At 36.2% G+C, this 27,239-nt stretch overlaps 1 protein-coding gene across 3 annotated transcripts in view; it reads left to right on the top strand.

Annotated features, from left to right (window-relative positions):
• The first annotated feature begins 102 nt into the window (after positions 1 to 102).
• The window catches only part of TRPC1 (transient receptor potential cation channel subfamily C member 1), a 77,825-nt gene continuing 50,688 nt past the window's right edge, over positions 103 to 27,239 (top strand). The window contains exons 1-4 of one of the 3 annotated variants that reach the window (XM_017523765.2): positions 103 to 791; positions 12,501 to 12,655; positions 19,374 to 19,475; positions 23,724 to 23,926. In XM_017523765.2, coding sequence (XP_017379254.1) covers positions 620 to 791; positions 12,501 to 12,655; positions 19,374 to 19,475; positions 23,724 to 23,926 — 632 coding nt within the window. In that variant the 5' untranslated portion in view covers positions 103 to 619. The remainder of the gene's footprint in view (positions 792 to 12,500; positions 12,656 to 19,373; positions 19,476 to 23,723; positions 23,927 to 27,239) is intronic. The other 2 variants (XM_017523766.2, XM_017523768.1) reach the window with 2 other exon arrangements.

The raw sequence follows: 27,239 nt of genomic DNA on the forward strand, positions 1-27,239 counted from the left end.
CCCGAGCCCGCCCTTGCCGCAGGCCCCGCCCACCCGAGTCCGCCCTTACCGCAGGCCCCGCCCACCCGAGCCCGCCCTTACCGCAGGCTCCGCCCTGGTGTCGTCGCTACAGAGGAGCAGAGGATGACGTGAGGACAGAGTCACGAACATCTCGGAGCGCAGCTGGGCCAGCGGTTCCCACAGCCCTGGAGCCCAACGTGCGCAGTAGCGCCTCTCGGAGCTCCTCTCCCACAGATCTCTCGTCCTCTTCCCAGGCTAGGCCGCCCCCTGCGCGGCCACTGCGACTCCTGGCACGGCCCCGTGCTCGGCTGCCGCCCTGGCGCGCGCCACACTGTCGTCCCCGGACGGGCGCGGACCGGCTCGGCCGGGTCGCCGGCGACTGGGGAGGGGTCGCTGGCCCCGGGGCCGCGCATGCGCCGCCACCAACCTGGGGTTGTCAGTGGAGGGCGAGTGCTGGCTCGCAGGCGAGGCGACGCTCTTCGAGGCCAACGGGCCGCGAGCAGACGCGGCCGTGGGAACGACTCATCCTTTTTCCAGCCCTGGGGCGTGGCTGGGGTCGGGGTCGGGGCCGGTGGGGGCCCCGCCCCCGTCTCCTGGCCTGCCCCCTTCATGGGCCGCGATGATGGCGGCCCTGTACCCGAGCACGGACCTCTCGGGCGCCTCCTCCTCCTCCCTGCCTTCCTCTCCATCCTCTTCGTCGCCGAACGAGGTGATGGCGCTGAAGGATGTGCGGGAGGTGAAGGAGGAGAATACGCTGAATGAGAAGCTTTTCTTGCTGGCGTGCGACAAGGGTGAGAGCTAGGCCCCTTTCTCCGCCTCTGGACGCCCCTGCCCTCCAGACCTTTCGTCCTCTCCCCCGCCTCAACTTTCTCGGGGCACTCCCTCTGTCTTAGGCGCCGAGTGTCTTCCCGCCTCACCCGCTGCCTCACGCGGGCTTCTCCTCACCGCCTCTGCCCTGTGAGTGTGGAGCTGGCGGGCGAGTGGAGCTGGGGCTGCGCCCTCGGAGCGCGGCACCGTGGGGGGCGGCTCTGGCCTTGGGGTCCGGTGTTTAGGTAGCGCCGTGGAAGCCCTGACCCCAGCGTTTTAGCGCCGGCCTTCCCACTGACCGCGTGAATGACCTGGTCTGTCTCTCCCGGTCGCAGTTCATTCCTTCTGGAAGCCCACCCTCCATTCCGAAAATTCCGTGACCTTACTTTGGGATGTCTCGTGTGGAGGGTGCTCATCAGCAGTTTTTGTTTTTCTTAAAAACAAAACCAGACCTTCTATTATTTAGCTTCACCTGCCCAGTGCTTTAGCCAGTGACTGTTGACTGGCATTAGTATCTGAATATCCTAGGTGAAGATACATGAAGTAAGGACGGAACGGGAGAAATTCTGCCTTAGTTCCCAAAACTTTCTCCAAACTTATGGAACGCCTTTGATTGTTCATGCTTTTTATTGGAGAGAAAGATTTATTGCTCCCCGATCTTTCTTTGGGAGATAAAGATAGTTAAAAATAATTACAGGAATTACAGGAATTATGTATTAAAAATAATTACAAAAATATGTAGAATATATTTAGCTCGTTTTCCTTTTTTTAGTCTAGAAGTTAATCATTTTTATGGCCATATTAAAGCCGTGTCACGCAATCGTGCTTTGTAGTGATGCATATAATAAAAGGAACAGGAAATTGGTTGCCCTAAGACTGCTTTTATTTTCTACATGAAAAAAAGAACTAAAATTTTTCCGTTTCCAAATTTATATGGCTGTATACTTAGGAAAACTCTGTTAGAACCATGCAAACTTCCGAAGCAAACCCAAAGGACAGTTTACACTGTGAAAAGACGAACTACAGAGGATTTTTGTTTGTTTTTATGTATGTGTGAATGTGTAATTAACAAATGACAGCCTCCCTAACCTCTCTTCCTTTTGAAATAGGATTTTATTTATACGATTTTTTGAAAAAACATTGACATATAAACAAAGTCCACCATGTCTCTTGTTGAGCCACTTTTTTGTTCTTATGTAATAGTATTAAATAATATTATGAAAGCAATATTAATAATATTGTTAAAGTCCACCATGGACACAACTTTGAGCAGTCTTTGAGATGTAAAGAAACAGAATATATATCTATAACGTCACAAAGTTAGAGTCTGCAGATTATGTAAAATTATTTAGTATTGCTGGAGTGGCTTGCCTGAGTTCTCCTCCCTCAAAAGCTCTCTGAGACAGGAAGGGGGAAAAGATTGTATTGTACTAAAATGAGTAAGTGTTGGCTGCATGTATTCCAGCTCACTGTGCAATGGTTATTTTAAAGCAAACAGAAAGCATGTCAAGAAGGGAAATTTGATATTCCTGTCAAACTGAGGACAGAGAAATATCAATGGAGTATGGTTGAGCAAGTATTTGTACAGTGTGTATGTTCAGGATTATTGCATGACATATCTCAAACAAAGAGAGTTTTAATTCATGATAGTTGTATAGCTATGTATGTATTTAGTAGTACCAGCTGAAATACCTTGATATTCTTTGTCAGTTTTTTATTTTATAACATAATTGAGATGAGGGACTTGGCTTTGGGGGGATAGAGTGGAAACTAAATTGGCATATTTTCCCATAAATAAATTAGAAGTTTTAAAAACAAGTGAGCTAAAAGGAATTTTCTGTTCCAGGTATATGGCAACAACTTCTTGAGTTAGATTTGGAAAAATAGCATAATTCTTACACATACTTATTGGATACATTTACATTTAAAAAGTAATTTTGAGTTATAGGAATATTCTTTTGATGACGTTTGTGTTCACTAATATTGTCAAACTTTAAAAAATGTTACCAAAACCAATCTAAAAGTGAACAATTTCCTGAAGTAGCTGTGGCTTTCACCATTACGTTGGAGTTTTCCTCAGACCAGATGGCATTTACTAAAGCAGCTATTGGGGTAGAGTGTTCATACTTTTCATAGAGGATTTCTTTTAAGCCCCACAACTGTATGAGCCAGATCTGTTGTTGTCCTCAATTTGTAGATGAGGAAAATGAGGCATAGCAAAATTTTAAAATTACTTTGCCCAAGGTTACATTGGTTAGAAAGTAGCAGAACTGGCATTTATCTTGAGCCTGCACACTTAACCACTGTGTTATATAGATCTGGTTTTAGTTGAATAGTAAACCTCATTTGTGTTAGAAAAGACACATCCGTATTTGGACATACTAGTTGAAATTAAATTTTCTTTGTATGGATGCTTTATAAACCTTGATTTCTGTGTATTACATTTGTTCAATAAAATAGGGTAAAAAGCAAGCATGGTGCTTTAGTAGCACCAGAGCAAATCAACTCTGGAGTATCTATGGTGTTCTAGAGTGTCTCATTCTTTTCATGTAGCATTCTTGTTCTACTTATGCAAAATGTTCATAACATTACTCTTCTTACGGAAAAGTTAGGAATTCCTAAAGCAAAAATTGTGGAGATGAGATGGATATGTGTATTTAGTAGATGGGTGGCTTTTTGAAGATGTGTACAGATTAAAGAGTATAGAAAAAATGTAGGAAAGAGAAATAGTTTGTGATAGCTGGCTTTTATGTAAATAAGTTTGGTAGATTTAGGCAACTTCTGATCCAGATAGTAGCTACTTAGTAATGGCTGTTACTGATCTTCACAGTGAATGAGGGTCATCTGAAAGGTAACACTGAATCCTTTCTTTGTACTGTAAAGGAAAAAGTTAATTGAAATTTCCTGAGCCAGGCAATATATAGAGAAGGCTAGCCCCTCCAGATGAAATTCTCAGACAGTACACTCATGATCTTTTTAGAGATAGAATGCTGTAATTCAGAGGTAAAACTTAATTGAAGCAAGAGCTGACTATAAATATGTTGTTTTATGAAAAATTAAGTAGTGATTCTTACAGCCATGCCTTTGTCCTCCCTCATTGAGAATTAGTGTCATAATCAGCCTCTTTTATTTGTAGACACCTATGGTATCCCTCAGGTCTGTTGACAAGAGAAAGGGTAAATAAGTCTATTTAGAAAACACCTAAATTAAGTGTAGTTCATGTTAATTTTCCTCTTTTTTAAAAAAACTGTTGAGTAGATGGTAGCTTTTAGAATATATTTGCAAATATAAATCTACTGTTTAATAAGCTGATGATCAGTAATCAGTTCATGTGCAGACAAGAAAATATGAAAGGATTCAGTCCCTGCCAACTCTCCAAGGAGAGTATTTTCAGGAAATCTGATTTATTGTTAATGAGTCAGAAGTCCCTTCTTGAAATTTCTACATGAAGTTAGGGGGAGGTATGGAGAGGGCAGATTTTCACCTTTATCACTGGGCTCAGCCTAGTCTCAGTGTCCTGTGTCACCTTAGTGGTAAGATTTGCTGTATTGTAAGGAAAGATCTTTTGATGACTGAATTTCTTTTTCTTTTCTGAGACGGAGTTTCTCTCTTGTTGCACAGGCTGGAGTGCAGTGGTGCGATCTCGGTTCACTGCAACCGCCGCCTCCTGGGTTCAAGTGATTCTCCTGCCTCAGCCTCCCGAGTAGCTGGAATTATAGGCACCCGCCACCATGCCTGGGTAATTTTTTGTGTTTTTAGTTGAGATGGGGCTGCACCATATTGGCTAGGCTGGTCTGAAACTCTTGACCTCAGGTGATCCACCCACCTCGGCTTCCCAAAGTGCTGGGATTACAGACGTGAGCTGCTGTGCCTGGCGTGGTGACTGATTTCTACATAAACTTTGTGTACCTTTGGGCTAAGGATGTTTTAAAAATGTGCAGCAACTCCAGAAAGAAGCCAGAGTCAGAAGAAAAAAGTGCAACATTTCTGAGAGAAGTAATATTAAGCTGCTGTTTTTTGAACAGCTTATTTATATATAATGGGCCTTTTAAAAAATTTTTACCCATTTGAGAAGAGATTTTGAAGTGTGGTGTTAGAAAGGATGGTGGTAGGGGAAAAAATACAGAGTACTGGTACTGGTGTGAAGTGTTATGTTGACAAGGGGTACCCAATGTAAGGAGATATGTGCTTGCTTTGAGGAAAAAGAACTTTGCAGAAATGAGAGGTGAAGAGGGTATTGTAGGCAACATTCTATAAACACTTCACAAATCATCATAGGCACAGTATTTATGTACTTTATGTAGGAAAGCTTTTCAAATAACCAAAGTTTTAGAATGTACTAGTTGAGAAATGTTGCCATAGGGAATGGTTCAGGGTTACTTTAACAATGGCAACAAAAGACTCAAATTGCAAAAATCTTAGTGGATAATTTATCTCTAACAGACTAGTAATTCAGCAGCTAGCTGCCTGGTAGTTCTGCAGTACTGGTAGTTCTTTATAGTGATTGCACAACTTTGCTGCTCTTTTTCTATAAGTCACCATCAAACTATACTTGTCAAGCTCTTGTGTTAAGGCACAGGGAAAGTGCTTTATTAAGAAAGTACTGACTACATTCCTATCCTTTGGGAGAATATTCTGTAATGGAGATGCTCTCCTGTGCTCTAGTGAGAAGTAAGGAAACGTATGTTTGTATGAAATATATCTGTCTGAAGGGAAGAAGCAAGTGCCCAATTTAACTTAAATGGCCTATGTGCGATTTGGAGGGTGGGATATTATTTGTACGGAGTCAATCTTTTATCTGGGCAGTTAAAAAAAAAATGTAATCCAAGCCAGACTCCTATCTATACATTGTTTACAGATTTGGAGGAAGAGTGTGTAAAGATTAAATTTTATTATATAGGTATTGTTGTAACCTAATAATAATTCCTCTTCTACCTTGCTGTCAGTGATCTAAATATCTTCTTCATTGCTGACTCTTCCAAATTTAATGATAGTGAGAAATTTAAGATTTAAGATCAGTAGTTTAAGAAGTAATGAGGAGTTCAAAAGTTATCACTAAGAGGCGATTAAGTAATAAATTTTAGGAGCCTAGGTGAATGATCAGAACTAAAAGAATTCCAGCACTGTATCAATATAATCATGAGACTCAGTAGACTTCTTTGGTTGCCAAAGCTTTGTTATGTATAAAGTGACTGGCACTATTATTAAGACCTTATGTTAATTTTTAAAGATAACTCCTTTATTTTTCTGGTTATATTTGTTTTATTACCAGTTCTTTCATGTTTTTCTAGATTAACGTATTGGCCAGCAATATGCTTTTTTAGTTTTATAAATATCTATAATTCAAATGTATATGAGATTAAATTTAAGCAACACAATAAATCCTTTCTGAGACTATGTTGCTGCATACCTGATACAAACTGAGTTTTAAACAACTCACAGCAGCCTTGTGAATGGGATCGCAAGTCATTTATTAGACTCTAACTACAAAATAAACATTGCTTTTGACTGTTCTTCAAATAGAGTTAAGAATATGCTGTTTATAATTTTTATCAACTGATTTACTATGGAAAAATCACCATTACCTTATATGTTATAATATAACTTCTTTCTGGCAGCAGTGTGGATCTTTGCTCTTTTGCTAAATGATATTCATATTATTGGTAGTCTTAATTAAGATTTCATAAGCAGCTAAGAAATTATGGTAATAATTGTCTTTTAAAAAATATTCAAAGTGTTATAAACAGTTAAGCATACCATATTTTTTAGTATCTTTAATTTTGAAGGTTTCATTTATAATAATATGATGATAAATACATTAGGGTCTGTAATACTGAGTTTTACACATTTGATAAAACTTTGTTTTAAATCATTTTCACTGTAAAAAGTCTGCATGGGTTTTTTTTTTTTTTCCTTTTTAGGATGTGGTTCAAACTCGTTTGAGGTTTGCTGTTAACATTTTTATCAGTATTGTCCTTATTTATATTTCCGAATCCTGCAACTGAACTTGATCATGTCTTTGTATTTTTTTACCTCATCTTTCTCTTAATAAAATCTGTTTCGCATCATTTGTAATATTTCAATTAGAATGTTGCAATTGCCACACTCAAGTTTGTTACAGAAACTTGGTTTGAAAGGCTTTACAAGTTTTTTAATAGATTAAATTCTCTCACACTTCACAACTAACTTCAAATTTGGTTAATATAAAATTAAACTGATCAACATTAATACTGTCTTTGCCATAAAATCAAACAAGATGCTAATGAGGAAGAGGTGGAATCACCTGTTCTTAAACAGTATTGTAACATTTCTCCACTGTATTTCTCAAGAGTTTACTGCAGTTGGCCAGAGTCAATTTGTTGCTAAGGATCTGTGGGATCACTATTTAATTTTTAAAAATTGCTTGTTAGGATTCACTAAACTGATTTCATGATTGTTAATGGGTTGCAACCTGCACTTTGGAAAACATTGGTTTGGAATGATTATTGGCTGAGCAATAGAGAGGCACAAGATGAATTCAGAATGGTAACAAGGCCTAACTAAGTCTTATAGGGCTTTGTAGGCCACAGTAAAAATTTGGCTTTTAAGTGTGATAGAAAATCACGATGATTGTAAGCTTGATATGTTTTGCATTTTTAACTGATAACTCTAGCGGTAGAGTGGAGAGTGGTTTGAATGGGTGGGGCTAGAGCAGAAGTGAGCAAACTATGGCCCACAGACCATATCTGCATATTTTGTAAGGGAGCTAAGACTGGTTTTTTAAATTTTATATTTCAAATGGTTAAAAAAGAATACTATTTCATAACACATGAAAAGTCTATAAAATTCAAATTTCAATGTCCATAAACAAACTTTTATTAGAACACATCCACTATCATTTGTTTACATGTGGTCTATGGCTGCTTTTGTGTTGAAAGGGCAGAGTTGAGTAGTTGTGACTGAGAGTGCATGGCCCACAAAACCTAAAATATTTACTATCTAACCTTTTTTCAGAATAAGTTTATTGATCCCTGTGCTACAGTATAAAGTATTAATAAGTAATATAACTTGCAATAGGGAAAAGAGTCCAGTGTGAACTGAATTCAACTTCAATTTGTACAGAGATGACTGGGTGTTTTAAAGGGAGATTGAGCAAACAAGGAAGCGGGTGAGTGGCGTGACTCCACTCAGGTGGAGTCAGGGAAGTGAAAAATTACAAAATACAGGACTTGGGGGAGTTGGTCCATGTGAAACCTATTTGAGTTTGCTAATGGCACTTAGGGAAGTTAGGCCTCTACCCTCCCCAGAGGCTGGTAGATGAGGCCCTGTCTTCACGCATTGGCTGGAACAAACAGTAAATTCTTAGGTCGGCTTTAAGTTTTCCTGGACAGGTATTTTAACAGGGGCTAGGGTCATCCTAGGGATGCAGCCGTCAGTTGTTAGAAACTCGTAGTGTTTTGTTCAAGTTTATGTAGGCCAAGGTGGAGGCCTAGTGAAGAGCTCAGAAAAGCCTGACTAGAGTTTGGTCAAGGAGAGAATCTTGGTCAGCAGCTGTATTAGTTAAAAGGCTATTGCAGACTCCAGGAGGAAGATCGTGGGGGATTGGACTGCAGGTAGCAGTATACTTGGAGACAAGTAGATGATTATGGGAGATATTTTGGAAAGGGGGCTAAGAAGATTTGTTGTTGAATTGATATACTCCCTGTGAAATTGATTGAAAATGGTTTCTTTTTCCTTCACTGAGAAAGACTACCATCTAGCCAAAAAAAGTAAACAAATTATGTTGTACTTCTATGTGTTATATTTTAAAAGACAAAAGACATAACTCTTGAAAGCACCTTCAGTATAAAATGAATGGCATTTATATATTTGCCTGTCATATACAGGCATTTTGAATTGTAATCCTTGTTCTATAACTAGTGTCTTGCTGTTTAAGTTTTCTAACCTCTTTTTACATATATACTCATCCTAAAAATTAAGACTGTTCTTTTTTTGATATAGTACATTGTTTTAAATGATTTGCAAATATAAACTTCTCTGAAATGCTTAGCAACCACTCTAGGTTTTTTTTATAGGTTCTGTGACTATAATGTGATTTTTCATTTGCATGACTATATTAGCTGTAGGGTGAAATTTTTTATTTTTAAGGATGAAAATTCTTTATTTAGTTTTGATTTGATTTTTAGGGTTTTTTTGTTTGTTTGTTTCCTTTCTTTCTTGTATAGCTCCTTAACTACAATAGAAATAGTCTTTAAAACTTTAGGGCCAGGCACGGTGGCTTACGTCGGTAATCCCAGTACTTTGGGAGGCCAAGGCAGGCAGATCACTTGAGGTCAGGAGTTTGAGACCAGCCTAGCTAACATGGTGAAACCTATCTCTACTAAAAATGCAAAAATTAGCTGGGTATGGTGGCAGGTGCCTGAAATCCCAGCTACTTGGGAGTCTGAGGTAAGAGAATCGCTTGAACCCAGGAGGTGGAGCTTGCAGTCAGCTGAATGGTGCCCAAAGTACTCCAGCCTGGGGGACAGAGTGAGACTCTGTCTTAAAAAACAAACAAACAAAAAACCTTTAAAGCTGGAATATGTGATATTTGTAATGCAGTTTCTTTTTTAATAGCAATCTAAATTTTTTAACATGTAGCAATTATTTTTGTCTATTTGCTATACCCGAAATTTGTAAAATGTCATAAGGATTTATTTATGTAGCTCTTGATACTCTTCTGTCTCTAGCAGTATGGTTGATTAGATTATCTAGAAACCTTTCTTCTTCAAATCGCCTAGAAATGATAGCTAAAATATAATAAACATCCAGTTAAATGAACAGCTGAACTTTCAAGAAATAGGGGAAACAACCAAGGTACAAAAGTGAAGAAAAGACTGAAAAACCAGGAGTTTGTGAGCTGACACTATGGCTGCTCCATGGATGGGGATAAGAGTTATTGTTTTGGGTATTGCAGGGATTTGAGTCTTAGTGCCCATAAGACTCAACAGGTTACAAGGCTTTGAGACTGCAGAAAGTGAGGAGTTGTACTTAACATCTAAGCATAAAACCAGGATCCCTTTTTTTTCCCTTTGAGACGGAGTTTCACTCTTATTGCCCAGGCTGGAGTGCAGTGGCACAATCTTGGCTCACTGCAACCTCTACCTCCTGGGTTCAAACGATTCTCCTGCCTCAGCCTTCCATGTAGCTGGGATTACAGGCATGCACCACCATGCCTGGTTAATTTTGTATTTTCAGTAGAGACAGGGTTTCTCCATGTTTGTCAGGCTGGTCTAGAACTCCCAACCTCAGGTGATCCGCATGCCTTGGGCTCCCAAAGTGCTGGGATTACAGGTGTGAGCCACCACACCCAGCCAAAACCAGGATCCTTAAAGGACTGTACCTTCAGCAAAGAGGTAGATGAGGAGAAAAACCAATCTACTAGCACATGGAGACTTCAAAGAAGCTTGTTTGTGTTAGTGTGTGCTCTGAATAAGGGTAAAAATAAGACTCTTAAGGATACATAGCCATGGTCCTGCCTCTTGTCTTGGGGTTCAAATTAATACTCTTTTCAGATAATTAAACTATCATATAGAGACCATAAAATAATTATGTTTAAAATGATGAAAAAGTGAAAATAAGGAAATGAAAACATAAGAAAATAAGAGAGTTGGAAATACAAATAAAAAATTGTCATTAGATTTTTAAGAAATCAGTGAATGGACTAAAGAAAGAATGTGACTGGAAGCTAGAGGAGAAATAAGTGACTGGAAGAAATTACCCAGAATACAGGAAAGAGAGAGAAAAAAAGTAAAAACAGAACATCTTTAGAGACACAGATGTTGAAATGGGTATGTCTAACTTAATGTCTCATAGAAGTTGACAGGAGAAAAAGTAATATGGAGATGAAGCAATATTTGAAGAGATAATGGCTGAAAATACTGAAGAATTAATGAAGGGTAGAAGTCCTTAGATTTAGACAGCCTAGTCCAGATGTGATGGCACATGCCTGTAATCCCGGTGCTTTGGGAGGCTAAGGTGAGAGGATTGCTTGAGGCCAGGAATTTGAGAAAAGCCTGAGCAACATAGCAAGACCTCATCTCCATAAAAAATAAAAATAAAAACCCTCTAAATTTAGAAAGGCTAATGAGTCCTAAGCAGGATAAATAAAAATTTACTCCTCACCTAGATACATCATGATAACAAAAAGAAAATATAGCAGAGTTTTTATGTGTAGCATTCTACTACTAAGATGTTGAAATAGATTCACCTGAAATAAGGTTTTAAATGTCACTTTCCAGTAATAGTGATATATTTTCACTGGTCTGTCTTTGGTCACTATTGGTTCAAATTGTGACTTAAAGCATCAGTTTGTGAAGTGTCTGTCTGATAAGCTTTTCCTGGGGAGCATTTGTGTCTAACTGCTAGGGAAAATACTTCTTTTTGTGACTAGTTTTCTTCTTGAGGGAACTAAGGAAACAACGTTGTCAAGAAAACTATCACCCAGCTTCCTTCAAAAGAAGTTATATGTGTGGGGCAGGGAGTTTAAGGCCATAGATTAAAAATAGTAGCAAATTTATTTGAAATTTTACAAATAAAATCTGTTACCTGTCTTTCTTATTTAGCCCAGTTTCAGTAATTTCTTTTTCTGTATCACAAAATCATTCATTTCTTTTTCTTTCTATTTTCTACACTGCACGTTCTTTTCCTGTTTATTTATAGACTTCTAAGGAGCAACTATATTTGCACATCACTTAAAATGGTTTATTTATCTAATGTTTAACAAGTCAAATGAAACAAAACAAGCAACTGCCCCCCTTGCTTTTTTTCTCTATTTTATTAGCAGTTTTCTTTTGATTTATTCCCCGTATTCCTGTACCGTCTGGCCAGCAGACAAATACAGTGGGCCCTTTCTGAAAATAATTACTGTTGTAATTGCTCTCATTTCCCCACATGGTACAACTGTTTTGTTGTGCGGTACAGTCACACGGAAGGCAATTTGCCTGCTCCTAACAGGTGAGGCACTCATCCTAGCTCAGCCTTAAGAGTTTTGTGAGTTGAATGTTCCCTGGTCATTTAATCTAAACAGCTTCATTAATGAGATGGGGGTGTGTGTGTGTGTGTGTTTGTGTGTGTGTGTGTGTGTCTGTGTGTATGTGTTGGGAGGGTGGGGAGGAGGGAAGAGGATATTCAGACATCCTTCCCTTTACTATACGTATCCTTGACTATGTAGGTATTTACACTGCTTTTCCAAAGTATGTTTTCCCCTGAAAGACCTCTTTATAGTATCCTCTACTTATTACTAGATCTCATTTTTAACTTGATGATGTGTAAGTAAATGTCTGTGTATATTTGTGATATAAAACGTAATTTAAGCTTTTTCTATCTAATATTTCTAACTTCCAGTCTGTGCTTTTGGTCATCCTTTATTAAATTGCTTTAAATATCTTCTAAAAGTTTATCTTCTTACTTAAGTTATTAATTTTAAACTAATTTTTATATCATATTGTATATTTAAAATTTTTTCTGCTTTTTATGTCTGCTGCTGATGTATGTATTATTTTATCAATGTATAAATTTTCATCAAGGAAATGTTCACATTTTCTGTGCACATTTTCATGTACAAAAATGAGTTTAGGCTTTTATCTTTTAATTCAACAAGCTAAGTTTTTCTTTACAGTCATTCTTACTTGATATTCATGGATATTAAATTATGTTTGTATATTGTTATTTAGGTGACTATTATATGGTTAAAAAGATTTTGGAGGAAAACAGTTCAGGTGACTTGAACATAAATTGCGTAGATGTGCTTGGGAGAAATGCTGTTACCATAACTATTGAAAACGAAAACTTGGATATACTGCAGCTTCTTTTGGACTACGGTTGTCAGGTACAAGGCTAGATAATTTTATCCAGTGAACTTCTAAGTGCTGTTAGATATGCCATGCTTTCTTTTTGCCTTCTTCTTGTTTTCTTTCTTTTTCCTCCTTTTCTTTCTTTATCTCTCTTACTCTTCTTCTTTCTCCCTTCCTTCAACTTTTATTTGGTTTTAAGCCACTAAAAGTTTTAAAAACAAAGAACTTTTTGAAAAGTATAATATTTTGAATTGATTTATCTTTTTCCTCCCAAATGTCATTTTCCCCATCTGAGAGAGGTAAATTATCATGACTTATTAAAGATGACTTTGTTTTCATTACCTTTTGTAACACTATTTATATTATATATCTAAAATAGTACAAATACTCTGGAAGTGTCAGGGGAACAGGTTTTTCTGTGGCCCATATTAGTTAAAGACACATCAACAAAGTATTTCTGACATAAAACAATTGTCAGTTTGACTTTGGTTTTCTCCTAAGTTTTATTAAATTTTCTTTTTTGTTTGAAACTTCATGTTTCTTTTTATCTAAAGATGAATGATTTTTATTTATCTATTTAAGATAGACCTTCCTATTTATCTTCATATCACTTTGGGTAGAAAAATAGGCATGTGTGTGAGTCTTGAATGAATTCAATCTAGAGATTCTAAAGGAAATTTGATAATACTATTTTCCTTTCCTTTTGGTTTGCTTATGATGGGACTTGGCACATTAATTTCTACCTCTTTTTTTTTTTTCTTAATGAGGCACATTTTTTTTGGTGGCATCAGGAGACACTCTCAGCAGATTTTCTGAATATAAGTAGGGTAATTCTATGTACATTGCTATTTTATATATGTATATGTATGTGTGTCTATATATATAAAACAACATGTGGTACTGTCTCCATATATATGTTTGGAGTAAAAAAAAAAAAAAATGCTTACCTCACAACCTCAGTTATCCAGACCGCAATTGAGAACCAGAAAGTAAGTAAAAAATGTCTCTGAGCAGCCAGTGGTTTGCTGCCATGAAGTTTACAAATTAAATTTATGAACTTTAGTTATAGGAGCCCTCCATCAGAGTCTATTTTTTCTCATTTTAGGTTCCATTTTAACAAACTTAATTAATTTCTAATCCGTAGAGAATCTGAGGGACAATGGAAGGAGCATGAGAGCTGCAGTGGAACAAAATGAGGTGTGGTACCTCCGACACTATTTAACAGAGGTCAACAGCATTACATATCTGATATTCTCTTAGGGAGCTGTATGTTAGAATGATAATTAAGGCTTATAACAATGGCCCAGAGTCAGTAAGGAAGAGTTAAATTATATTCAGTACCTATTGTTTTAGAAGAAGAAGACTTCCATCAAAATAGTTTAAATTTTGCCGGGCACGGTAACTTACGCCTGTAATCCCAGCACTTTGGGAGGCTGAGGCGGGTGGATCATCTGAGGTCAGGAGTTCGAGACCAGCCTCACCAATATGGTGAAACCCTGTCTTTAAAAAAAAAAAAAGTTTAAATTTTAAAATTAAACACTTAAAGGCATAAGCTTCAGTTACCTAGAAAATAAGCATAGAAAAAAATTCATACACTGATGATTCTAGATAAAAGAATTATTATGGTATAATAATTTTGTCTTTTTACACATATGGTTATGTACATATAATAGTTTAGCATTATACACAGTGCTTTCATATACTTGATCACATTCAGACATCATACTCAACCTATATAGTTGTTACATTTTATAGATTAGAAAACTGAGGCTCATAGACTTCAATGAATTTCCCAAAGTTCTAAAATTAGTAAGGACAAGACTAAGCTTTGAATTTAATCTTCTGATTGCAAATCCCATTCTCTTTCTAGTTCACTGTGTTCTTCCCAGTTACCTGTGTCTTATTTTATCAATCATCAATGTCCAAGGCCTTTGGTTGGGTGTTATTGTGGAAATAAGTAAAAAATGAATAAGTAGAACATGGGTTCTGTGTGATAGGATCTTTAAGACAAATTGGACAATAAAAGTATGTATGAATTACAAGTCAATTAAATAATACAAAAGTATATTTGGTAAGTGTTGAGTGGTAATAATACCTGACCCTGTTTTTATATTGCTTTGTATTTACAAGAGCTTTCATGTATCTTTGTTATATGATTTTGTCACCATCAGGGGACATTTGGCAACGTCTGAAGATATTTTGGTTTCACAATTGGAGGGCAGGTTACTATTGTCATCTTGTGTGTAGAGGCTAGGAATGTTGCTGAACATCCTACAATACCCAAGACAGCCCCCACAATAAAATATTATTTGACCCAAAATTTCAGTAGTGCTGCTATTGAGAAACCCTATTTTATAATTAAACTTTTGTGGTTTGATGTACATGATTTAGAAATACAGAGAAGAGCAAGACCACTGTAAGTTGGGGCTATCGAGAAAGACTTCACGGGAAAAGTATCAGTTGAGCTCAGCGTTGAAATATTAATAATTGCTAACATTTATATATTACTACTCTCTGCCAGGAACCTTAAATATGTTCACTTACTTAATCCTCACATCATAAGAATGAGTTAGATATTATTATCCCCATTTTATAGAAGAGGAAACTGAGGTAAAAGGTCAAGTAACTTGCCCAAAGTTACTCTGTAAATGGCAGACCTGGAATCTGAACTTAGGTTCCGGCTCCAGAATCCATGCTCTTACCTATTATGCTGATCTACTCTCAAACATGTAAAGATAGGTAGGGAACAGGGGATGTAGAGAAGGATGTAAACAAAGGCATATGCAATGTATATTTTTGAGACAGTGAATTGATTTAGCTTTTTCAAACAAAGCATTTGGGTTGGAGAGTAGTGGGAACAAATAATTAAAACAGATACAAAGGGCCTTGAATGCCAGAATAAGGAATTTGGGTTTTATATAATAGGGGGTGTCATTACATGAATTTTGAGAAAGGATGTGATGTGTCTAGTGGTATTTTAGAAAGATGAATCTAGTGGCTGAATTTAATACAGATTGGGAAATGGAAAGTGGGAAAGGCTATAGCCTACATGAACAGTTTTTGTAGTAATCTAGATATGAAGAGGTTAATGCTTGAACTGGAACAGTGCTATAAGAAAAACAGTGGCTATAACAAGGGTGAGGGGAAAGGCAGATATGGGTCCATGACCTATACGGTTCCAGTGCCTGTTAGGAACTGGGCTGCACAGCAGGAGGTAAGCAGCAGGTCAGTGATCATTACCGCCTGAGCTCTGCCTCCTGTCAGATCAGCGATGGCATTAGATCCTCATAGGAGTGCAAACCCTATTGTGAACTGCACATGCAAGGGATCTAGGTTACATGCTCCTTATGAGATCTGACCAATGCCTGATGATCTGAGGTGGAACTGTTTCATCCAAAACCATCTCCCTACCTGCTCTATGAAACCAGACCCTGGTGCCAAAAGGTTGGAGACCACTGTGAGGAATTGACAAATTTTAGTGAATATTTTGATTTGGAGGGGGAATTTGAGAAGTCCAGGATGATTTGGAAATCTTAAACATGGGTTACTGGGAGAAGGAAAAAAGGAAAACATTAAGTTCAGAAGCTAAGTCAAACTTGTGGCAAAGGAATGTGAATTCTGGTTTTGTACTTGTTGATTTGGGGGCTATCAGGCAGTCCTCATCAGGCAAACACAGATGAAGAGTATATCTCTAGGGAGAGGTCAGGCTAAAGAGATACAGTAAGCAGTCATGGCCATGGGTGTGCCCATCACCATGTGGGAGTAAGTGAAATCATGGAGAAGAGCAAAGGGCTGGTGCAGATTCATTCTTAAGGAAACATCTACATTTAATGATGAGTTTCATTAAAGACCAAAGGAATTGTTGAAGATATCAGAGGCAGTTAGGATAGTGCAGCATTGTGAAAGCCAAAAGAATAGTTTTAACATATTTCTTAGAAATGAAGAAAAATTAGAAGGTAGAAAAAGTAATTGGATTTTGAAAATCTGGCATCAGTAGAATTGGAGAAATGATATGCTTTGATTTGCAAAATTTGACACAGTGAAGGGAAGAAGAAAACTTGAGTGGTAAGAGAAAGATGGAATTAAGTTAATAAAGAGCTAGTAAGCAAGCTAGCAACAAGTGAGGAAGGATTTAAAGTTCTGGGAGGTGGAAGATGAGACTGGTATTTCTGCAAATGAAGGACCAGGGTTCTAAAGATTGGAGAGCATTACATAGAATACTAAGATGGAAAATGTAGCTTTGGAAAGGAAATAAGTAACTTTTTTACTCTGAGCTTAAAGGAAGAGTATGGGAATTGTTGAAAAGACATTCTAAGATAGGAAGGAAGATAATGACCTCATAAATACATAAGAAGTATATGTATTGAAGAGCTTTAAATAAAGAATTGTCAAATATCTGAGAATTTGGAAAACAAAACTAGTGAGGATTTTTTGTATAACCATATATTTTTAAAATAATTTAAAATATTTGTTTCCTTTATAACTGCCATTGATTTATGAAATAACATACCATTTGTGCAGAATAAGTCAATGGGAACTCCTTATTTATAAGACATTTTAATGTAAATGAATATTTTATAGCTGAAGCTTATACTTTTAAGCATTGAAAGATTTAATGTAAATCTTTATTCTTTACTAAGTAATGTATCTGAATATAATTTAACTTTACCATCCTTAGTTGGAATGATCGAGAATGTAATTATTTTACTTTGCTTCATATGGTCTAAAACTGTTAACATGTTTGTCCTTACATTATGTGGCTTTAGACTGCTGCGCATTGAGAGTGATTTTGCTATATTGGTATTTAATCTTTTCAGTAGTAAACTTTTAGTAGTTATTTATTCCTTTTCCTATACACTGTTGGTTTTAATCTAGCTATTCTTTTATTCAGTAAAGATCTGAAGAGTACTTGGGAAAGCCAGATATTCATCATTTATAGACAATTCTAAATCAGAATGCTTGGGCCTGTTTCTTTGGGGAAATAATACCCATGACGTTTGTTTGTGACAGCTCAATATGTTGCTATTTTTAAATCCATGGCTATATTTCAGATTGTTGAAGTTACCTGATGTTGGACTTTGCAAGCAATGGCATTACTCTGGTTAGCTTTATTGGTTAAAATTAAAAATCACAGGCCAGGTGCGGTGGCACATGCCTGTAATCCCAGCACTTTGGGAGGCCGAGGTGGGCGGATCACTTAAGGTTGGGAGTTACAGATCAACCTGGCCAACATGGTGAAACCCCATCTCTACTAAAAGTTCAAAAATTAGCCGGGCGTGCTGGCGTGTGCCTGTAGTCCCAGCTACTTGGGAGGCTGAGGCAGGAGAATTGCTTGAACCTGGGAGGCTGAGGTTGCAGTGAGGCAAGATCATGCCACTGCACTCAAGCCTGGGTGATAGAGCTCAAGACTGTGTCTCAAAAAAAAAAAAATTTAAAAAATCATAAATGAAATATTTAGTAGTAATGGATATAGCATTCTTTTTGTTCATTTGCTTCAACTGACTAAATATGCTAAAATCTGAAGAGAAATGTTTGCAAAGCATAATAATAATAATGCTAGGACTTTAAAGCATAGACTACAGCTCAGTGGACCCTGAAAATTTTAAGGGATAGAACAATGGGTTAAATTTCCCATCTGGGTGGGGAGTTTTTCTGTGGGAAAGCATAGGTGATTCCTAATGGTTGAATGAGGACTCCAGCCCTTTCTTTGGAGTGCATAGTCCTATTTTTAGACATTCAAGTAAAGTCTGCCACTTTTAGTGTTATTTTTTTTACATTCAGATAAAGTAGATATAAACTTTACTCTTTTCAGCTACAAAGAATATTAAAGATATGATATAGTTTTATTCCCAAAAGCAAGAATGTCGATTTAAATAGTTATTAAAGATTACAGCAGCTAAAATGTACATATTGAAAATAATCAGGGCATTTTCTTAGATTAAATCATTGTTTATCCCTATGTTTTTCCGCTTTTTATTTTTCCCTAAAAATCCAAAAACCTGATGTTATGGTTGCCAACAAGACTATATATAGGCTTTGTTATACAGTTGAAAAGTCCCCATTTCCTCAGAGTCTCGTTACTTTTTCCTCTTGTTAAAGGCGCATCTTCACAATGAGCTATAGATTGGGAGTAAAATGATAAAGTCACTGCTCCCTCCTGTCTCTATGAGCTTTGGTAGCCTAATTATTTGTGGCTTATACTTGATAAAATTATTCATAAATGTCAAATTTGTAGTATTCCAGTCAGCCATGTATTTTAAAAATGAGAACAGAAGGCTCTCTCCTTTATAGATTCTCCCCATACTCCTGTTTGCATTGATGATGATCATTTTCATTAGACTAAAAACAATCCTTTACCTGTAGTAATAGTTCTTGACAGTTTCTTTTATAGAATTGGATTGTTAAAATCCTTTTGGTCCACAGTTCAAGAGTAAAGATTTTGAAAAAAATTTTTCAACTTTAATGCTGCATGGATCAGCACTGTTACGCTAATAATCCCTTCTATGAAACATTCATTATTTTACCAACTCATGCCTTGAAACCAGGACAGAAACGTGTATATTGTGGTACACAGAAATACTCCTAAGGCAAGCAAATGTACTATTTGTACAGTCAAAATTTTTGAAAAGTCAGTATTACTGTATATAATACAGTTTAAAATTTTTAAAAATAGTTTTATTTATGAATTAGTAGAAAGAAGTAGTTTACCTTTTTATCTTCCCTTTTCATTTTTAACTTTTTTTTGTTTTAAAGTCTGCAGATGCACTTTTGGTGGCAATCGACTCTGAAGTAGTGGGAGCTGTTGATATACTACTTAATCATCGATCAAAACGATCATCAAGACCAACTATAGTAGTTAGTACTCTTAAATATTTATTAATTTGGATTTTTAAACCAAAATAGATCTCCTGCCCCATTGCCATTTTTCGTTCCCTCAAATTTATTTATTTATTTATTTTTATTAGAACTTTTTCTTACTCTGTAAAATATTACTTTAAGTAGACACTTGCAAGAATAATCAGTATTGCTTTCAGGAAACTTTTCAAAATTTAGTTGATATTTCTGTAATTTTGTCACTGTGGACCAGTATTTATAGTTTGAAATATTCTGCAGATAATGTTGAAAATATAGGTTAGTTTCCAGATAGATAAGAATTAAATGTAATCAATGAAACCAACAAACTGGAAGAAAATGTAGGTGAATGTTTAAGTAATCAGGAGTGATAAGACTTTCTGTGCATAAAAGCAATGGACAGAAATCACAGTGGCACAGTTTTTGCTATTACAAAAGTTAGGTTTTTGGAATCCAGACCTCAGGCAAAATTTAGAAAGCGGATGAATAACTGGCAAAAGATATTTGCAGCGTATATCATAAATTAATCATCTTAATATTAGACAAATTGGTGAAAAACATATTAGAAAAGGACATAAAATCTCAGAAAATACAAAATGTTAAATCTTACTGATAATCAAATACAATAAGATACTAATTTTTACTTATCAAATTGGCAAATTAAAAAAAATCATTGATAGCAAGGGAGTATCATAGTCTCATATGCTACTAGTGAGGCAGGTATTTTGGAAAATGTTTTGGCAAGATCTGCCATAAGAAAGATGTTCATGTGCTTTAACCTAGTGTTTTCTCCTCTAGGAATCTATAGTGGTCAGAAATGAGGACAAAAATGTTGGTTATGATCTTACTTGTAATTTTTAAAAGCCCATGTGACATAATCTAAATATTCCAAAATAGAAGATAGGAAATGTAAATGATTATATATATGTACAATGGAATGTTATGCAATCATTAGAACAATATTTTTAAAAGAATAGGAACATGGCAAAATATAGTAAGTAGAATAAGAAAAAGAAAATAGATTATACATGTAATTTGACCCTAGGTTTAAAATATGTATAGAAAAGGGACTGTGTGGAAATGCAACAAAATATTACCTAACAGTCAACATCTCTCATTGACCAAATTAAGAATTTTTTTGTACTCTTTTTTATTTTTCTTTATTGCTTTCGTAATTAGGTAGGTAGTCACTACTAAGTAAATGCTAATTTAAAAAGATAGTTATTTTATATCAAATTTTAGAAATGATAACATTCATTATTGGTGATGATACAGTGAAACAAACAATTTAAATAACTGCTGGAAATATAAGCTGTCTATAAGGAGAAGAAAAATGTTGTTTTAAGAAAGAATTATGAATTGGTTGTTGACTGCAATTTTTGAAAACTGTGGGAGCCCTTGCTAAATTGCATACTTTATTATATATTAACTGAAAAATCTTACTCTCATTCAGACTATTACAAAAGTATGACTTTCACCATCTAGTTTTAAGTGGTTGTAAGAAACCAACAGGAATAAGGAACAAAGGGCTAACAGTGTAGTCCCAATCCAAAGGATCAGAAATATCTGGAATACTACTCAATTTTCTGCCATTTATCTTGCAGTTATTATGATATTTTGGTACACCTGTCCCATCTTCTAGCCTTTAAGTCCATTTCTTCTCCTGGGAGGAAGAGCGGGGTGTAGTGTGCTAGAGTACTGGAAGCACTGACTGGTTTTATTCATCACCATTGTCACTACCAGTTAAATCTTAGAGTTGGCAGCCCTGTCTCTAACAAATAAAGATTATTCAACCTTTATTTGAATACACTCAATGACAGCAAGATTATATCTTTTTTCTTTCTTTTTTTCTGAGACATAGTTTCAGTCTTGTTTTGTTGCCCAGGCTGCAAGTGCAATGGCACTATCTTGGCTCACTGCAAGCTCCACCTCCTGGGATCAAGCAATTCTCCTGCCTCAGCCTCCCTAGTAGCTGGGATTACAGGCGCCTGCCACCATGCCCGGCTAATTTTGTATTGTTAATAGAGATGGGGTGTCACCTTGTTGGCCAGGCTGGTCTGGAACTCCTGACCTCAGGTGATCCGCCCGCCTCAGCCTCCCAAAGTGCTGGGATTGCAGGAGTGAGCTACCATGCCCAGCCAAGATCATATCTTCATAGCCCTTTACTTCTATCTCTAGAATATAATGTTAAATATTTTTATATATTTTAAAAAACTGCTGGGAATATAAACTGGCTATAAGCAGAATTAAAAAAAAAATTTTTAGCATTTCGATAATAGTAATATTCTTTAAGCATTTCAATGAATCCATTCTGTATTCTTGGCTTGCCAGGTTGTCATTTTGGCAATTGTCTTTCAAATTCAGATTGTTTCTTTAATAGTTCACAGATTATATTATGAACAATGGAATTATGAACTTTAATCTTATGCATAACTAGTGGTGTTTATCTTAGAGTTAAATATGTTTCATAGGAAACATGAGGACCACTTTTCTTTTAAGGGATTAAATATATTTTTTTCTTCTTTATAACCAGTAATGCACTAAGATGGGAAAGGGCTAATTTTAGGTTTCTCTGTAATTTTAAAGTAAATTCATTAATTTGAAGTCCTCAATAAATAAGTATATAAACAAATTATTCATAAAAAGAGGAGGAAAATCAGATAAGTTTATTAGAAAATATTAAAACTTACAAGTGATCAAAGGAAAGTAAATTAAAATTTCATTTTTCACTATAAATTGGGAGTGATCATGCTCAGGACTGGTAAGTAAAACTTTAGTGTAAAATGGATATCTTCTTATATTATTGGTAATTTAAACTGTTAAAAGGAGTTTAACATTATGTATCAAGAGCTTCAAAATTGTTCATGGCCTTTAGATCCATAATTCCATTTGTGGGCTTCTGTGTTAATGAGATAATCCTAAATTTGGAAAAAGCTCTTTTCATAAAGATGTTTATGGTAAATTAGCAAAATAAAATACTTGAACACAGAATCTATGAATTTCCTTAAATTGCATACAAAATTCTGGCATGAATTTTTTTTTTTTTTTCTGAAGATTCTGGTCTATGTAAAGGTCCTGCTTTATGGATTATTTAAAGGGTCCCTAGTCTTGGAGATATTAAGGACCACTGTGTTTAATCATTGGTGCTTAGAATACCTACTGTTTATGCCAAAGATGTTCTTAAAAGGGGAGTATAGTAGAAAAAGAATTAGAATGAAATACTGTACTAGAAAATGTTCTTTGGGTAGTAGGAATATGGGTATTTTAAAAATTTTTCCTAATTTTATATATGTTCAGATATTTTGTAAGTATACACTTTTACAATATTGCAAAAAAGTAAGAAGTGTTAGAAAGAAAATACGATAATTATAAAATAATCAACCTTTTTACTTAAGCCTGATTCTTTAATTACTAATATTATGTTCCTCATTTCATGCTCTTACCACGCCAGTGGGCTGCTATAGTGGAAGGAGCTCTGGCTCCAGAGTAATACAAACCTGGATTCTGATCAGCACCCAGCCTCCTTGTTAGTAGCTCAGGCATATTAGCTTCTCTGAGCCTTAGTTTCTTCGTGGGTATTATAATGCTAGGTTCTGCAGGCTACTGTGGCAATTAAATGAGATGATAAATGTAAAGTGCCTAACAGTTCTAGAACTCATTAAATAGTAGCATTATTGTTAATGTTTTTGCATTTATAGTAGGAAGTAGTATATGTAATAATTGAAAATGTGTAGAAATTTATACAAAATGAAGAGTGCTTCCTATTACCCTTTTCAAGTAGCTGCATTGCTGTCAATGTGATAAGGTTTGCCATAGAAGTAGAATTCTTATAGTTTTCCTCACATGTTAATATTCTATTTTTAGCATTTTTGTTTTTCCAATATATTCTTTTTCTAACATTCTTGTTCTTTATTTTTGTCAGGCATGATTCTATAATCTTGTGAAAATTAAACACTTTTCCCTAAGGTATTTTTATAGATATTCTCACTTCTTTGTTGGAAAAAACAGAACTCTAGTTATATGAATGTTACCTATCGAAGATTTTGTCTGGTATGATTACATTGCATTTATTAATTACAGTTAAGTTTTGAGGTTTCAAAGAAAAATTTAGTCCAGCAAAATGTTTAACATATTCCTTAAAATAATTCTTAAGTTCTTTGTGCCTTCCTATTTTTTCATTTCATTCCTTAGATAATTATATTTGCAAAGTCACAAATAATAACTTTGGACATTTATGTAAATATTTTTCAGAAACTAATGGAACGAATTCAGAATCCTGAGTATTCAACAACTATGGATGTTGCGCCTGTCATTTTAGCTGCTCATCGTAACAACTATGAAATTCTTACAATGCTCTTAAAACAGGATGTATCTCTACCCAAGCCCCATGCAGTTGGCTGTGAATGCACATTGTGTTCTGCAAAAAACAAAAAGGACAGCCTCCGACATTCCAGGTTAGAATGTTAAACTTTTGATAAATAGATGTGTGATATAGTAAGGTATATATCAATAATGTTGGTTTTTAAAATTGGTATTTTTTCTATGCAGTTTTTAAGAAATGTGTTGCTGGGATGACTTACGAAAGCCAAACTTGTAGCTCCTTTGCTTTATACAATGTGTTCTGCATTTTTTAAGAAATGTTTACCAAATGCTGAATAATTGCAAAAATCCTTCAGATTATAAATGAAGTTATCTCATACTCCTGCTGGCAGGGGCACTATTTGCTTTTTAGAGGCAGAGTTTATTAATCTAAGAGAAGTTCCAGGTCATGGAAGGAGTGGAGATACTAATTCCTATCTCATTTATAAAGAAATCATAACTATTTTCTGTCTAACTAGGGGAGCTATGACTTGATATACATCTTTAAGTATGAGTAAGAGTTAAAAATTGAAAGGTATTTTAGGCAGAAAGTACAGCATGTGATTGTGGTTTATTTGGAAACTGCAAATGGTTTGGAACATTAACAGTAGAGCTTGAGAGATTTTGTTAATGATCTTTGAGAAAACATTTATATGAAATGACAAGGACCCCTGACTTAAGTAATTTCTGGTAATTGCTAAGTAGAGCTGCAGAAGAAAAGGTGGTTAACAAAATTAGTACAAAGAGACCGGGCACGGTGGCTCATGCCTATAATCCCAGCACTTTGGGAGGCAGAGGCGGGCTGATCACCTGAGGTCAAGAGTTCGACACCAGCCTGGCCAACTTGGTGAAACCTCATCTCTACTAAAAGTACAAAAGTTAGCTGGGTGTGGTGGGATGAGCCTGTAGTCCCAGCTACTCTGGAGGCTGAGGCAGGAGAATCACTTGAACCTGGGAGGTGGAGGTCGCAGTGAGCTGAGATCGCACCATTGCACTCCAGCCTAGGTAACAGTGTGAGACTTTGTCTCAAAAAACAATTAGTAAAAAGAGAAATAGGAAGGTTTCTCAGAATTTGAAGAGCCAATATACTTCAAATAAGAATAAGAATTAGAAATAGGAAAGTGAGATGGTTGGACACGGTGGCTCATGCCTGTAGTCCCAGCATTTTGGGAGGCCAAGGCAGGTGGATCATTTGAGTCAGGTAATTCTAGACCATCCTGGGCCACATGGCTAGACCTTGTCTCTGTAAAAATAGCCAGATGAGGTGGCTTGCACCTGTGGTACCAGCTATGCATGAGGCTGAGGTGGGAGGATTGCTTGTGCCCAGGAGGTTGAGGCTGCAGTAAACTGGCATTGTATCACTGCACTCTAACCTAGGTGACAGAGTGAGACTCTGTCTCAAAAAAAAAAAAAAAAAAAAAAAAAAAAAAAAAAAAAGGAGAGATAATTGGTTTTTAAATTTCAGAGATGGTGTAGTTTTCAGGGTAGTATTTCCTAATGGGCCAGGGGAAGGGTAGTGAACCGTTGTAGTTTAGAAAAACATTTTCAGTAATATAATATAATGTGGTTTGGTTTTAGTCTCAGTATTTGACGTATTTTGAAATTTCAAATAACTTTAAAGAAGGAGTCTTTATTATCTATTAATGGAAGACAACAATTTTTAAAAAGTTGAGAAACAATGGAATTGGGAAAAATAGCAAAGAAATGGATTGCCAGTTAAATTTAATTTGCAGAAGAGCTTTGTTTAACTTGCATAGTGTTTTTTATAATTTTGAATTAGAATGCCAGGAAGCCCTATGTACACTCAGCTTTATTCATATTATTATTAACATCACCCCTGAAGGCAAATGAATTTGTAACACTTTGCTCAGTATCTACCAAGAGAGTAGGATGTTAGCTGGGGTCATCTTAGGGATATGGAATTCTTCTGGCATGATGGCACGAAAATGGCTTGAGAGAGAGACAGCTTGGTGCCACAGTCCTCAAAGAATATACAAGAGTGACATGGAGGTAGGAAATGACAGTGATGATGATGAGGGAGTATTGGAATAACTGAATGGTATGAATCTCCAAAAAGAGTGATTTTGGTATGAGAATGAATGAATAATATAGCCTGCAAGATTTAGGTATTATGACATGATGCTTCCATATTGCCAGAATCTCTAAAGGGAAGTGTTGTTCAATTCCAATTTTTCTTTTCATCTCTAGAGCTAACTACTGTTACTAGTTTGATATTCTATACATGTTCCTTAATGGCTAATATTACCATTGGTTAGAAATGTGAATCTTGCCAGGTGCAGTGGCTCACACCTGTAATCCCAACACTTTGGGAGGCAGGGGTTCGAGACCAGCCTGGCTAACATGATAAAAGCCCGTCTCTATTACAAATACAAAATAATTAGCTGAGCATGGTAGTGCGGGCGCCTTTAATCCCAGCTACTTGGGAGGTTGAGGCAGGAGAATCACGTGAACCTGGGAGGCAGAGGTTACAGTGAGCCAAAATCATGCCATTGCACTCCAGCATGGGTGACAAGAGCAAAACTCCATCTCAAAAAAAAAAGAGGAAGAAGAAGAAGAAAAAAAATGTCTCATTAATGGCTTAGTCACATGATAGAAATCTCCTCTCCCAGTTTCTGCCTATACAGAATTCCATTCATGTTTCCTTCCCTTTTTTTATTAAGTTTACTTGCTTGTTACTAATCTTGCTTCATTTACTCCAGTTATTTTTATAGTTACCCAAATATTTAGGTTGAACCATATGCAATTAGTGTTTTAAAAGTACTTTGGACATAGCGAATTACATATTTCCATATTCATATATTGGTGTGGATTAAACCAAAACCCCAGAAAGTTACAGAACATAACTTTTTTTTTTTTGAGGCCATAGGGCCTCAAAAAAGGCTTTTTTTAAAGTCTGGAAATAGATAATTTGTAGTATGTATAAAGTGTGTAACTATTTCCATAATCTAATACTCTAACATTTCTTGTCACTGGAAAATGTTCTTTCTTGCCTGTTCATTCATGGTCAATCCTTGCTTCCATCTCCAACTCCATGCAACCACTGATTTTTCTATTTCTGTAGTCTTTTCTTTACTAGAAATATCATATAAATGGAATCATAAAATATGGTGACTTATGTCTCTGGCTCCTTTTACTTATAATATTTTTGAGGTCCACCCGTATTATTTCATATGTCAGTAATTCATTTTAAAAATTGTTGAGTAGCATTCCATTGTGTGGATATAGTACTACCTTTTATTTATCTGCTCACTAGTTGGTCAACATTTGAGTTGTTTCCAGTTTTTGGCAGCGAACATTCACATACAAGTCTTTGTTTGAATGTGTTTTTATTTTTGTTGGGTAGACACCTGGGAATGGAATTTCTGGGTCATATGGTAAGTGTCTGTT

The sequence above is a fragment of the Cebus imitator genome, unplaced genomic scaffold, assembly GCF_001604975.1.
Source record: "Cebus imitator isolate Cc_AM_T3 unplaced genomic scaffold, Cebus_imitator-1.0 Scaffold30, whole genome shotgun sequence".
NCBI classification, from domain to species: Eukaryota; Metazoa; Chordata; class Mammalia; order Primates; family Cebidae; genus Cebus; species Cebus imitator.